The 16,001-nt window shown below is 41.0% G+C and overlaps 1 protein-coding gene across 12 annotated transcripts in view; it reads right to left on the minus strand.

The window, feature by feature from the left end:
• Window positions 1-16,001, minus strand: part of LOC135486098 (SCY1-like protein 2) — a 333,434-nt gene that overhangs the window by 183,762 nt on the left and 133,671 nt on the right. For all 12 annotated transcript variants that reach the window (XR_010446666.1, XM_064768609.1, XM_064768617.1 and 9 more), the window contains exons 12-14: window positions 13,840-13,953; window positions 12,241-12,376; window positions 9,226-9,344 (exon numbers count right to left, since the gene is read on the minus strand). Coding sequence is in view for 11 of the 12 variants with exons in the window: in XM_064768609.1 (XP_064624679.1) it covers window positions 9,226-9,344; window positions 12,241-12,376; window positions 13,840-13,953 (369 nt within the window). In the remaining variant the exon portion in view is untranslated. The remainder of the gene's footprint in view (window positions 1-9,225; window positions 9,345-12,240; window positions 12,377-13,839; window positions 13,954-16,001) is intronic.

Below are 16,001 nucleotides of genomic sequence, written 5' to 3' on the forward strand. Positions count from 1 at the left end.
GTCCTCTTTCACAAAAACATGTGAGGGAAGTTTGCGCGAGCGCCACCCAACGTCTGTTTTGATATACGACGCGTTCTTCGACGTCCTCTTTCACCAAAACATGTAAGACAAGTTTGCGCGAGCGACGACCGCTTTCAAAAACATGTACAGATTTTTTGCGGTTTTCACGGCCCATAACAAAAGATGGCCTCGTGTGCAGGAGTTGATGAGACACTTCTGGCAGCGGTGGATATCCCAGTGGCTGCCGTCTTTGCAAACACGAAAGAAGTGGACAAAGGATACTGAAAATCTAAACATCGGAGACGTAGTTCTAATCAACTCAACAGAGACACCAAGAGGACACTGACCATTGGGCAGGGTAGAGGCAGTTCACCCTGGTCCTGATGGGGCTGTACGGGTCGTCACGGTGAAGGTTGGTGGAAAACTCATGAAGAGACCAGTCGTACGGCTTTGCTTGCTGGAGAAACGCGGAGAAATCGAAAAAAGAGACTAAAAATCGTCCTATCGGTTTTTTCAAGAAACACTTGCAGTGGAACAGTATGAAAATTCGAGAAAAAAAAGCACCTAAAATCATTACAGGCAGACACTGGCTTGGATATCAAAGTAATGATCTAAGTTAATGTGTGAATTATAATTCGGAAGTTATGGTAAAATTTAAATGTGTTTGTTTTTTTTTTGAAACATTCTGTGAGTCTGTATGCCTTTGGTAAAAAAAGGGGTTAATTTCACGTTTTTGCTTCCAGAAGTTTCTGGTGGGGAAAAATTGTGGGAATTTTGGTAATTCTGTCATTTGCTGACACCACAGAAAGTTCCAACCTAAAAACTGCATTGAATTGTAGTTATGGATGTGTATCGTTATTCAAATGGATAATTCAGGAGATTCTTTCCAAGGAATTAGTGGAACTATCATTCAGGAAAAAGTGCTTGTGTTCTTTGCAAAGTGTGTAGAATGAGGTACTGGTATTAACAGACAGGTTCGCAGCAGCTTTTAGGCTGCAAAGTTTCTTAGGTTTCAAGTGCACATGAAACCGCGCACGCGTTTAGTATTGAAAAGTTTAGCAACCTGTTAAAATTGCCAGTTCCAGTTCTGTATTCTATGCAATGTGAGTTCTTATCAAAGTATTATTCAAGGATTCTTCATTGGAGCTAGTTTTATTGAAAAGTTTAGTGCCTCCAGTCAGTGCTGCCATCTGTTGGAATTCAAGACAAACTAGAACATTGTCTTTAGACTATTTGGACTTGACTCTGTTTTTCAGTATAGAATACCAGCACAGAATACAAAAATGGACTACCAGTAGGGTCTCAGTACAGAGATCCGTACATGATTGAATGAGCAAAAACTTCATTAAGTAACAAGAGGCCCAATGGCCTGGCGCTCAGCTGAAATGGCTAGGTGAAGGCAAGGGCCAAGTGTGTGTCGGTACCGTTATTATGAGGCAACGTGAAGCTATAACGTCTAGCACGCAGAAGTGCTGGTGCGAAGACCTTCTTGCTATATCAGTGCATGCTGAAGTACTGAGTTGACGTCACCCTGCTATATGACGTAGTCATTTCTATTGCCGTTGCAGTAGTGGGGTGTGTGATGACGTCAATGAGTTGTGTGGTGACGTCAAAGAGTGGAGTCCTTGTCTTCATGCAGCGTAGGTGGAACTAATAACATGCACATGGACACAAGGTACATAATTATTACAGTGTATTTTGTGAGGTGGGGCCTGGTGCTTTACAATGGTCAAATGAACCGACTGTTGTCTGGACATTGATGAAGTGGATGCAGCCAAATGTTTGGGACGGTCTTTTTTGTATGTGAAGAAAAGAAGATAAAGAGTTGGTTAACAAAATGAACTTTATTGGTGTGACAGATATTTGATGCCTTTCGGCAGATATTTGAAGCGCCTTGCGGCAGATATTTGTTGCCTTGCGGCAGATATTTGATAACGCTCTCCGGGAATGGAAAGCAGTAAAACGAGTAAGCACACCTTACTCTGAATGTGGGAACAGCAAGTGCTTTCCTGGACTTGAAATGTGCCAACGACTCCTCTTGCAATAACCAACAACAGTAAATCTGTAAAAAAAGAGAAGAGAAATTAACACTGACTGAATAAAAAAGGGTGACATAGACGGGGAAATGTACACCACCGGATACAGTCTGTGCTTGACCAGGCATCGGTCAGATGATATCCTGAACAAGGCATCTATGGAAGCAAATCCAGAAAGAGACTTAACCTTTGAAGGGCACACTTATTACCCAGTGAAAAGTCAGTCCTGTGGGCTGTTTTCCAATTCAAAATAAAAGTGTAACCTCTTTAAATTAGTCTCACAGACTGAACCATAACACTCAACAGCCAACCGTGCCCACATGATGTGAGCCGAGAGCTGGGCTTAAAGATGAGCGAGTGGTGTACTACATTTTGAAAATTGTCTATCGTCTACGACATGTGACAGAACAGGATCTAGTGGACTTAATGATGAGGTACTATCAAATAAGGTGTCCATCAATTGAATCATGAGGGCCTGTTGAGTTATCCTCTTAGTCTTAGGCTATCGTTTTTGTCTTTTTTTACAGCCAACAGTACAACCATGCACAGCGCAGTGGGTATCGGGCTGTTTCGCTACATTGCCAGTTCGCTACCAGTCGTTTCGCTACATGTGGCGGTCGTTTCGCTACATGGTAGGTCGTTTCGCTACATGGGTGGAGTCGTTTCGCTACATGATGGGTACGGTCGTTTCGCTACATGGAGGCATTACCAGCTATTGCGGGCCTAGCACACTCTGTTTTGAATAGAGGGAGACTCCATCATTCCTATTGTTTGAGATTGGAAAGGTGTGAATTAATCTGGCAATTAGCCTCCTGTGCATTGGTGCATACAAACACTAAAATGTTTGGTTTTTGCTGATTTAGGGTCAAATAAATCAGCCAAAAGTTTTGAAAGCTTCACAAATGATTGTTGCAAGGAAGTACTTTATGATAGTTTGCGAAATTTTGATTAATTCTAGGTGGAAAGTAATATTTTTCGCATATTTGTTGGGAAAAAAATTGAAAATCCTCCAATTTTCAACCCCCCTATGGACACTATGAATTTTTCTCCAATAAAGCTGAAATCTTGGGAATATAATCCTAAGAGTTATATCAACCACGTCTGAAGTCGGGAGTTTGTATCAAATGTGTAGTTTCGGAGCTAGCGCAGCTAGAAAAGCCCCCAAAACCCACTTTCTCAGGAATTTACACTACGGGCTACGAGTGAAGCATTACAGATTTACCAACATTTTCAACCTATAGATGGACACATCGAATTTCCATCCAAATCACTCCAAATTTTGCCAGTAAATACCTAGACATATATAGAATTGTGTCAGAAGTCGGGAGTTGGGATTATTTTAACACCCCGCCCAAAAAGCCAACTTTATTGATATTTCCTATGCATTTTCCATTAGGCTTGCCAGGACCAATTAAGCAGGTGCACTAATTGGCTTAATTGGCTAGGCCCGCAATAGCTGGTAATGGACGTTTCGCTACATGGGTGGAGTCGTTTCGCTACATGGATGTAGGTAATTTCGCTACATCGTAGGTCGTTTCGCTACATGGGTGGAGTCATTATTTTTTCAAGTTTGTGCTAAACTCCGGGCTAAATATTTGTTGTGAATTTAGGGAAAAAATGCTCGAGTATACTACAATCAAGATGTACAGACCGGGGGAGCTGGCGGTACGTACCAATAAGTCTTTGCGGTAGTCTCGCGCGTACCGGATATAACCCATCAAGCTTTTCTCCTTCAGAGAAATACTGCGTTGCGCTCAAGTGCCTTATAAGGCTCGGCGGAAAGCCCCCCACATGGCACTTTCAAAGTCAATAACGATGTTATCGACGCGAACCTCTCCGACAATCTCCTTCAACCTTTGCAAGATTGCTTTATAATCGCGCTTCTTTCGGCCGGACATCAATGCAAACGCGAGGGGCAACTGTTTTAAAGCTGACATTAATGTCCGAGATCGCCGGCATTTCATCTTCGCAACAGATGAACAAATCCACCTCCTGAGTAAAGCAAAGACCTGGTACGCTGATGCCACGTTTAAACTTTGCCGGTCGCTTTCCGCCGAGTATTTCCAGGCATCAACATCACAGGATGTCTGTTCCACTGGACCCAAGCAATTTGGCGGAAAGTCCAAGAACTCGGATAGTCATTCAACCGCACTTCATTCAACGCAGATTTGGAGGCCTTTGCAAGGCCTTCGCGTTGGCTCGCTCAATCGTCTATCCGTGTATACGTACTTATTATTGATTGACAGGGATCATTCAAACGCACTCCAATGCAGAGTTGGAGGCCTTTGCAAGGCCTTCGCGTTGGCTCGCTCGTCGTCCGTATCCGTGTTCGTACTTTATTATTGATTGACAGGGGTCATTCAAACGCACTCCAACGCAGATTTGGAGGCCTTTGGGTTAGAACCTATCAAGATATAACCTATCAAGCTTTTCTCCTTCAGAGAAATACTGCGTTGCGCTCAACTGCCAATTATGCATTAGTCTGGTGGACACGAGGTTGGCCTTAAACTTGCTTGAAATCGAAAATTTGGACAACACACGTGTACTACAGCGCAAACGGCAGCATTCTGACATATAGAAACATGTGGTCTGATTCTATTTTTACTTGTCATTTAGTGATCACGCGTCCAACCTCGTATGCAGGGTAATGTGGCTTTCTCATTGGTCGAACGTTAATTTTGTTCACATGCACTTATAAGGCACTTGAGCGCAACGCAGTATTTCTCTGAAGGAGAAAAGCTTGATGGGTTATATCCGGTACGCGCGAGACTACCGCAAAGACTTATGGGTACGTACCGCCAGCTCCCCCGGTCTGTACATCTTGATTGTAGTACACTCGAGCATTTTTTCCCTAAATTCACAACAAATATTTTAGCCCGGAGTTTAGCACAAACTTGAAAAAATAATGACTCCACCCATGTAGCGAAACGACCTACGATGTAGCGAAATTACCTACATCCATGTAGCGAAACGACTCCACCCATGTAGCGAAACGTCCTCCATGTAGCGAAACGACCGTACCCATCATGTAGCGAAACGACTCCAGCCATGTAGCGAAACGACCTACCATGTAGCGAAACGACCGCCACATGTAGCGAAACGACTGGTAGCGAACTGGCAATGTAGCGAAACGACAGTAAACCGCGCAGTGTACAGACAGTACAGGCCGTACAGGATTGCAAACCAAAAACATGAGCATTGCTGCCTAACGAAACTGCAGTGGAATTCATACTACGATGTCATAATGTGACTTTCAAAATAATTTTTTTCACGGCCAATGACCAGACAGGGAGAAAACAAACGTAAATGGCGAGATTTGTTGCAAAATTGCCAACCACAACAACTCAGGGACCGTAGCCAAAATGGCCGACGGCGAATTCTCCGGTCGCTCGCGCAGTCCATAAACAAGCATCAATTTTACCAACTTTGGGTGCAAGCTTGGTCATCAAAGTTACAGAACTGTTAGAAATACATCTAAACAACATAAATATACAGTTAAAAGTGCATAAAAATCCCGTTTCAACCTCCGGGCGCTACCTTTTTTTCTCCGCCAGACTTCGGGCCCTACCGGTCGTTATTTAGTGCGACCGCCACCAGAGTGTTTATCAAGATCTTTCGCCGTTTTAATTGCGCGTTTTAGGCAGATCAATCAATTATTACATGCATGCATTATATATCACCGAAATGATAATTGCGTAGGCTATTTGAAACTAAGTTCAGATATTATTTTCGATCTTTGAACTGAATTAAGGCGAGTGATTCTTGACACCCGGTCGACAAATCAGGACTTGCAAAATTCACGTGAGATCGCTTGCATCATCGGCACGTTTGAAAGCCGAATTTCACAAATTCCACAAATATTTATCACATACTATATGTATCACCACAAAGGTAACTCTCTAGACTATTTGAAACCAAGTTCAGATACTTATTTTCACAAAAATTCGAAGCTATGCAAGCGATTTTTCAGTGGTAGAGATCGACGGAAACAAATTTCTCGCTCTAAAATGACATGAGACGAGCACCAACTTTCGCTAATTTGTGCACAAAATTTCCGCAATATTATAAAAAACTATTGATAAATCTGAATTATATAGACTCTTTGCAGTACCTTCACAAATTTCAGGTACATGGTCATGTTGATTAAAAGAGTATCAACCGATTGAACATGAGAAAGTTCACTCACCTTCATTGAAGCAGCGACTACCGCCATTTTTAAATGGTGGCATCTCTTCTATCGATCGGCCAATCAGCAGCACTGCTTGCAAAAAGTTGAGCCACCGCCAAATTTGAAATCGCCAAAATTCAGTCAATGTGCCTGCAGCGCCAACTGGCGGTGAAAACTATATTAATTCCATTAAAAGTAAAAAATGAAAAAATATTAAAAAATATTCAGCCATATTTGAAATCAATATTTGCTCTGTGGACCGAGGTAAAAAGGGAAAGAAATCTAAACGCGAAATGACCTCATTCTCTTAATATAGGTCGGATCGCACTGATTTTTCGTTTTTTGAGTTCACCTTGGGCAACTCCTAATTTACCACCGTCAACGAAGTGGCTGGGTCTTCCCGGTCAGAAATGTCCAATTTTGTCCACAGATGGGTCCCTAGATGGATGGATGGATGGATTGCAGGACGGACACCATTTGAACAGCTATTCTACTAGCTCCGCTGACTTTGTCAGCTGAGCTAAAAACTCTTTATTTCAGAACAATTATTTACAATTCACCGGGCAGGTAGTAAAATTCCTTTCTTTGGGTCATTATGGGTCAATCTTTTAGTAGGGATTTGGGAGTTAACAATTTTTATCTTTTGTCTAACGAACAGTTGACTCGATTTGACCAAAGTTTACTCTCCACGCATGGACAATTTCCCCATGGAACAACGCACTAGTAATGCGTTTCCTGGACCTAAGATCTACCCCTTGACGTCATTTTGCTGATATTGATTTTTCGGACGTCACGCTGATGGCGCTTGATTACCCTGCATCTGCGACGATAAATGGTACTGACGTTGCGTCTTAATAGTGGGATGACGTGAACTCGGATCTCGGCGTGCACTCACATGGTGGGAAAGATCTTTCCAGCCAGAACTTGGGCACACTAAAGATAACGAATAACGTGTTTTTTCACTATCTAAGAGCTGAATCAAAATTGGAAAAGCACCAAACAAGTTTAGAAAAATAGTTTACTAATAAACCAACAGAAGAACAAACATACTGCAATAATAATGCAAATGGTCCTTTAAGCCCTTTGTTAATGAGATTTAACCCCAAGTCAACTTTAATTCGACTATATTCTCCAAGATATAGGATGAGGAGGTTATCACAAAAAATGTTGACTTCATAATTCAAACAGAACAGTACAAAGTAATAGACCAGGATCAGATAAAGGATAAATACATGAAATGCTAATATGCAAGACTTTCGTCTAGAATTTTCCCCACTTGCATTGGTAGCCGTTTTTTTTTTGTATTCATGAGTTCTCTATATCTATAAAAATTGGTCTGACATAGTAATTTGTTTATAGATTTAAGATATTTTCTCCTAAATTGTTGTAGTAGGGACATTGCAGTTTTAGTCCTTTTGATTCTTGGACATAGCGGCCAAATCAAGAATCGAATCTGACCGAAATCTAGTCTGCAAGGTGTCATAACATTGGGTGACATACGAAAAGTGCCACCATTAGCCAATTTACGTTGTTTGACCTCAAAAGCCTGTGTAATATGTCAATGATAAAGCAATTAGTGTTAATCGAGACCTTAGTAAGATGGAAATAGCACTTTTTGTGTTTTCTGTTTGGTGGCTCAAACCTACAACAGCAACAATGACGTATGACGGAGCTCACCTCTGAGAGAGGTGTGCTAAAACGGTCTATTATATACTTTCTTCCTGATATTGCACATCTTGATCAACATGGCAACCTCCTATTCTCAGAAGAAAAGCCAGTATGTCTGCCTAATAAATGGTGTGAGGTGACAGATAAACTGAATCTTTCAGCTTGTTATATATCACAGGCAAAACGAAGTGTCGCTTTCCCACCCAACGAGCACAGAATGTGAAATACGTGTGATTCTGAATTGATCAATGCATCGCACGGGAAATAATATGATGCACCTGCGTGCAAGAACTCCATACCACAGAAAATTAAAGCCAATCGGGTGACTAGTTCAGAAGTTTCAAAACAGTTATCTGGCAGCCATTGTGGGATATCGAATTGGGCCTAAAATCAATAGGGCACCTCTCCCTCCCCACTCGATACCGCCAAAGAACATTCAATATGACTAATTTTGCTTGTTACAGTCCAGAATGCGAAATCGGGACAGAAATTTCAAACTCGTTCTGCAGTTACAGTTTACAATGTAAAATCCAAGATGATCATCTGCGGCCATACTGGATAATGGATCAGGCCAAAAATTACCAGGCAGCTATCAAGCCACCACAACTTAATCCAACCATTTTATGAAATCAATCCGATTACCATCTGCAAGTAATTGCCCATGCCGATCTACCGGCGTATATCCTTCCCCTTACCGCTGATTAATTCCCCCTGATCGGCCATCAGAAGGGCTGTTACTTTATCAGTAGTCTCCATGCATTCCCTTCCTTCCCCACATGACCATGCCGCGACAACACTAACATTACACTCAGTCGTGGTTGTCGCACAAACACGCACTCAAAGCCATTGTAATTGAAGACCAGGTGTTCATTGAGTAACTGTTCCAAAGATGATGACCTGCACTGTGCGGCGTATAGAAGAAGGGTGACCTGATCCTAAAGTGAGGTCAGCAATACCAATTGAGGCCATCATTCAATTACTTTGTGTCGAGCAATTTCATTGGCCACCCGTTCATGAGTGTGCATCTGACGGATTTCCCGCCCTATTGTGTCGGCAATGAAAGGAGAAGACTTTAGGATTGACATTCACTGCCAGTTAGTCGGCATGTAATTGCCTGGACCGATGGACAGACACACACCGGCACACAGGGACAGGGGTAAACCTAACTATCTACCTAACTCAATCCTTGGGATAATAACATCACAGTCAGGACAGAACTTGGAACGTTTGGTGACCTGACTCAAGCGTGAATGAGGAAGCTTGAAAGTATTTTAACACAATTCTAGACTTTCGCTACTGTGAGGAATATATCCTACTCACCATAACAATCATAGAGTACCTATTCCAACTAACCTGTTCCATATTGAGCCCAGGAGAAACCGTACATGGTATAAGCGGTGGCATCACTTTGGATGCAATCAAGTTGTGCGTTAGACCAAATTTCCTGTCACTTAGCATATGTTTATATATACCTGAAATAAAAAGCGAGATAACTCAAAAAGAATGTAGCACAGACATTGCAATAACCTGTGGCGCCATGGGCAATGTAAATCTGTAATGTTAAGGCGTTTCTCATCAAAACATTATAGGGATAAATCATCCTCGAGTTGATTAAGGTGCCGGATTATGTTACCAAAATAGGCGGGGCATTGTGACTTAAACATTCAATTTCTGCCAGATATCACGAAGTTTCCACTCCATATGTATAGCAAGGTGTATGTTTGATAAGTAAGAAGCACAAAATATTTTAAAAGATGCCTCTTTATGTGGCTAATTACTAATACAAATGCATTGCTGATGAAATTCAACGTCCTACTGCCCTTTTTTGGAACATTGCATTCAGAAATTGATAGTTGCATTCACATCGGATACACCTTTCACGTAACAGAGTTTTTTAAATTTTCAAAAGGTAACTTGAAGAATTTTTTTCTCTCGAAATTTGCGCGTTTAGACGACCAATTAGCAATTAATTTATTAAACGTGACCTAAATTGCAAAGAGGGCTCTGTTACGAGATGCAGAGAGTTACTCTGCGTTGATTCCAAGTGTTAATTGGTGTACGGACAATGTAGCTCGGCGTGATTAGCCTGTTTATGGTTAAAATACCTATGTTATTGTATCAGTAATTGTCCTGATTAAACACCATTTATAAAAAAATTGTTTTGCTTTTATCATACGCAATATTCCTTCAGTATTCCAGATTTCTTCATTTGAATTGTTCCTAACCATGACGGATTACCAACTCCTATTCGACATGGTCCGCAAATTTGGCTAACATGACCCGGCACCTTAAGCTGACATCTAGCAACATGGCCTAGATCTTATTGTGGCCCACATACATGAGCTATGTGTTATATGTCCGTGTGAGATGTGTCCAAGAAGATTTACAATTTCTTTTAAGGAGGTTCACAGGACGTTTTCTGAGGGCTTAATTTCTTTTTCAAGAGTAAGGTGGTGTCTGGGGGAGGGGGGAGGGGGAATTCATTTCATGAGCCCTGACAAATTTGTGGTCGTCGGAAACATAAAGAAATGAGCATTAGCTAACCAAGGCAATACACTGAAATACAGAAAGCAAGATGGGGATAATAATTTTGGGACAAAAGCTGTGCTTGTTATTAATTTGTTTTCTTCACATTTTTATTAGCATGCCATACTTATTTGTTTTGCTTGAGCATGACTCCTAGGGCTTTTCAGTGGCCCCACATAATACTCACACTTTTTAACCTTCTTTTTTCCCTACCCCTCAAATCAACAAAGCTGGACTTTAACCAGTTAACAAGCATTTTTGTATTTGTTAACCGCGTCCTATTGCGTAATTAATTAGATTACACATCCACATCCACATCTTACCATCTAGCCATGATTCAGCTCAAAAACTGGTGCCAGTGGCGGCCTGTAGTGTTCTGAAAGTAAACTACACTGTGCTGACGATCTGAGGGGATTCCCCACCGAGTTTCTGAGTATTGCCTGGGCTTAGGCGAGTCACAAACATTGGATGCCATAGGACGTCATATGGCGTCTTACGCAGTTAACAGGTTAGGCCACCCTTACATTTAGGAGCCGCCCTGGTGTCTAGTTTGCCCATAACACCCTTAATATCATGGACCCAAGACCACTTACATTTGATAGAGAACTAAATTCTAAAGAAGATGAGCTAATTTTGGCGACAGGCAGAAATATATAGAATATGAGACTTCCCTCTCTTCTCTCAACAATGCACGAATCCAGTGACTCCTTTATTTACCTGACCACCAGCAGACTCTCCCTCAACAGCATGCCCAAACCAGTATCAGAACAGGATCTTAAGCATGAATATTGATCCCGATACCTGAATTATTTCTGGGCGACTTATGTAGCACCAAAGGTCCCACATATAATGCACCACGCCTGAAAAATACCATGGCGAACGTATCTCAAATTCACACATTTGAAATTTGCATGAGCACAACTGGGACAGCCAGTGGAATAAATGCATCAGCTAGCAAAAGGAAGCAGGTCTTCCCTATTCAAAAGCAGTCAATTTGACATGCCCAAAACTTACGGCGTCAAAGAGAAATCGATATTTGGCCACACCAATCCCTGACCTGGCTTAAATATGGGTCATTTTTCAAGAATTCTCCAGGTACGAAAGGTTTAATGACAGTGCCTAAGGATACATCCCGTCAAGAGCAGAGTAAGAGTAAATGAGGAGGGGTACATTATTTTGCATGTCCTAGCATCCAAAAATTAAGATGTGAGGAATCTCGGTATCACCCCTCAGTCAAAGTAAAGCAACCTCATCCCGCTTGTAAATGAGCAAGAGATTGCTAGTATAATATCAGTTTTTAGATGTTCTGGGATAAACAAGGGAGTGTATGATGCGCCTACTCTCTGGGGTAATGAACATTGAAGACTGCAACACCATTAACTGAAACCATTTCCCTTCGATAATGAGTCCAACTCAATGGTCATGCAGTAGTATTCCTCTGTCACGATGTCAGTGAATGTATGCTGTGACTCAACAGTGTTTTATAAAGTTTTGTACAAAAACCTGGGATAAAAACACTTTGAAACTGAGTAATTATGGAAAGCAGATGATAAACCTTTTAGTTGGAAAAGTTCATAGGAATTGTGGATCACAGGTGAAATTTGACCAAGGATGAAAATGGAAAATGGCATTACCATTGCCAAATATGTTCAGAATTTCTTTCATTCTATATTTTTGCACTGTGCCAATATTGGACGATGGATAGCATATTTTCCAATGTGATTGTTCTTCTTTTGAAAACTCATGTGAGGAAAATAAAGGGTTGACAGGCAAAAGTCCTGCAAACTCTCACCTAATTCATGACGAGAGAGATTTGTTAAAATAGTCAGCTATTCTACATACCTATCACAGCCATTAAAATTTCGGTATCTTGATATGTAGTTATATCAGTGAGGAAGGGCAAGACCTCATCCAAGATTATCATCTTATCTAACTTATCCAGAAGTTTGTCTATACATAGGAGAGCATTTATCTTCATCTGCAACAAGAGAAATACAAAATAAATGATAAAGACACCAGAAATGACACGAAATTTGACCCCTTGAACACACAGGCAGGTTATGTGTCTTCGATTTTACCTGAAGGGTCGGCTAAACAGCCTGGGTAACCACCTTTGGGAATCCCCATAGTAGTGTGCTTTGTGAGAAAACCTTGGCGCCTCTGGTGGTTTATTGTGGGTGTTGGCTAAATCAGATAGCTAGGCAGTACACAATGGTGGTTTAGTTAATATTCTATACTATATATGGCCCTACAGCACTTGCATTTGGGAGCCTGGGGTTCAAGGGGTTAAAGATCTTGAGATATTTAGTCACACTTCTACAAAGCTGATAATTTACAATATCTACATTTCTGTAATAATCTCCTAAAAACCGCTAAAGCCATATGAAGGCCTATATTCTGGAACCAAATATATAACATATGATGAGTTAGCTGAATTCATACTCTTACGCAAGGCACGTCACCACTGTAATCGCATGTCAGATGCCAAAGAAAGCCTAAAATTAATTACATCGACATCAAAATTTTGATTAGTGTCGACCACCGATGATAATGCGTCGAAGTATGGCTGTTATAAAATAGCTGTAGCCAAGTTAGGTTGTAGCCAAGTTAGATTTTTCGAAAAAATCTAACTTGGCTACAGGGTGACTACCTGATCTGCAGGTGAGAGTTTTTCATATAAGTAGTGTGCACTGTTGTGCGCATGAGGTACTCCTGGTGACAAGGTCTTTGGGAATCCCCGTTATATGGTGCGCTGTATCCGCCGTAAATCACAAGCACCTTGTGATTAGAAATAAACTTATACTCCAGACGGGCCGCAAAGTAAGTTTTTGTGATTGCTAAAAATAGACTCCAATGTGTAGTCACATATGCATCTACATATATGGTAAGGTTCAAGCTGCAAGGAGGTTGTCCTAAAAAATGTTTCATAGAACCAGAGTTCTGTTCGTCATTGACTTTTATTTGAAGGAGGCATATACCGTAACGTATACATCAATCCGGGCATCAATCACACTTGAAAGCAGCCTCGTAATGTTCCGTTAGGGAAGGAACCATGGTAGTGTCGAAGATAACATGCAAAGTTTATCAACACCAAGAAAAAAATCACTGGGAAGAGTCGATCGGAATGGCATGAATTGCACGAATGGCGCTCCACAGGATTTCAATCTGACCGATGAACTGTGCACATAACTGGTATTTCTTGCCTCCAATATATGATTATGTTGTTATTTGTATAATATAATTATCAATAAATATTATGCGCGTATTTACTGGCGGCTTTGTGATTTTTCCGGGGATTTCTGCGGAAATCCACGTCTTATAACTGCCAGTCGAAGTATTAATACAGCTTTATAAGTATGCCACACAATAAGGAGGCTCCAGTTAGTATTATTATATTTTACCTGTAAAAACTACCTTTGCTGGCAATATTATAATCATTACCTTTATATTTGAAGATTTGTTGAACAAGCTCTTGGCCTTGGGCAACACCATCTTCTTCATCACATATTCATCCAAGTATTCCTGGATGGCTGCTATTGTGTTCAAAGCTGCTTCCTGCAAATAAAAAACATCATATTAATTCTTTTTACATGCTGTAGAACAGAACATTTTCCAGGAATAAAATTTCCGGAAATGCTGAGCGATGGAAATATTTTGGGCATAATATTTTTGCGAGTCAAGAATTTTAGTTCCAATGAAATTAAAAATGTCTATTTTCACCTAGACCTCTGAATGAATAGACGCTGTAGTGTAGATGTTTGTGCAGAGTATGCTCAACACTTCTGTCAACAGGTCCCAATGAGTCGAGTAATTTGGCCTCCAGCACAGAAAGATGGGCATAAGTTGGCCACAAGTTAGGAATCTGTGTTCGCTAGGTGTGATTGTGATACATGCTAATTGCGCAGGGTATACGCAGTCTCTTTAATCACCTTGATCGACATAGGGCCAATAACTGGATGCAATGCCAATGCAGAAAACATCACAACAATGGCAAGGAATTATTGCAGGCAAGCAAATGATTTTGGCGGCATAACCTAATGGTGAAATGCACAAAAATATCCTTTATGCAAAATGTTTCTGTTCTACAGCACTACCTTGCGGTGGCTGGGAAAGTACATCAGTATAGTTTTTTGGGACAACTAACAGGTGGACCCAAAAAATGCCAACAATAAAAATCTTTATATTTTTCATAATTACTGAGATTTTGGCTCCCAGATTTAGTGCAAATTATTGGATGCTGAACTCAATGTGCCCTAATCAGGCTGCTATTGCCCTCTTCAGGTTTTCTGTTGCTTCGGAGTTGTCTTTCTATTAGATAATATGCAGAAAGTTTGATCATTTTCTTTGAAATCTAATAATACAAAGGCTATTTGACCCCAAGGATATAAATTGTGTGTGAAGGTCATGCAATTATTAAAGATAATCTGAAAATGAAATGGCCAGGGGCCATTGTGCTCACCGCATAGATACTTGGTACTTTGGAATTCATCCAGGTTAAGAAACATTGTACATGTATAGTATATAGGGCAAACCAAAGTCGGTATGACATGTGATGTATCGTTCCATGGAGTAAGTACCATAAGAATATCATCAAAAACAAGTCACTAATAAACGAGATATTGCACTTTTTACCTCTTTTAGTTTTGGCCTCCTGGTGGCCAAGTTGAGTACCAGATCAGATCGAAATTCGTTGTCCAAAGTTACATGACGTAGGGAGTCATGTGTACCAAATTTCAAGTTCATAGCTTTAGTGGTTAAGAAACGTGCCATATTGACACACAAATGGCCAATTCACACCATTTGACCTCTGTGACCTTGAAAATTACGCCACATCGACCTGATTTTTTGTCAACATGTAGAGCTACGTAACAGGTGTCTACATACCAAATTTAAGGACAAAAGAACGAATAAAGATAAAACGTGCCACTATCGGTGAAATTTTAGAGTTTGACCTCTGTGACCTTGACAAGTACGTCAAATCAAAAACCCGTATGATATGTGATGTTTCCTTGCTAGGGGTACCAACCATAAACATTTTAGCAAAAACACATCAGTAATAAACGATTTATCACACTTTTTAAGTTTTTGGTTTTAGCCCCCTGGTGGCCAGGTGAAGAATTAGACCAGACCGAAATTCGCTGCCAGAGGTCATGTGACCTAGGTCATAACGTGTACAAAGTTTCAAGTTCATAGCACAAGTGGTTAAGAAACATGCCACACAGGATACGGACGACGGACGATGGACGACGGACGACGACGGGTGCAGGACTGTCGTATAGACTCCCCTGATGGTGAGCCAATAAGTGAGATATCACACTATTTATGTTTTCAGTTTTGGCCCCCTAGTGGCCAAGTCAAGAATCAGACCGGACCGAAATTCAGTGTCAAAGGTCATCTGACCTAGGGGGTCATGCATACAAATATTTGAGTCCATAGCCCTAGCGGTTAAGAAATGTGCCACTGTTTTAGAAATAGGATACGATGACGATGACGACGGACGACGGACACTGCGGTGTTGTATAGACTCCCCTATGGTGAGCCAAAAAGCTGGAGTTAAAACCTTAGTCAGTGATAGTTAATTTTATTAAAATTTTATTGGTTGC

The sequence above is a fragment of the Lineus longissimus genome, chromosome 4 (assembly GCF_910592395.1).
Source record: "Lineus longissimus chromosome 4, tnLinLong1.2, whole genome shotgun sequence".
Taxonomy (NCBI): domain Eukaryota; kingdom Metazoa; phylum Nemertea; class Pilidiophora; order Heteronemertea; family Lineidae; genus Lineus; species Lineus longissimus.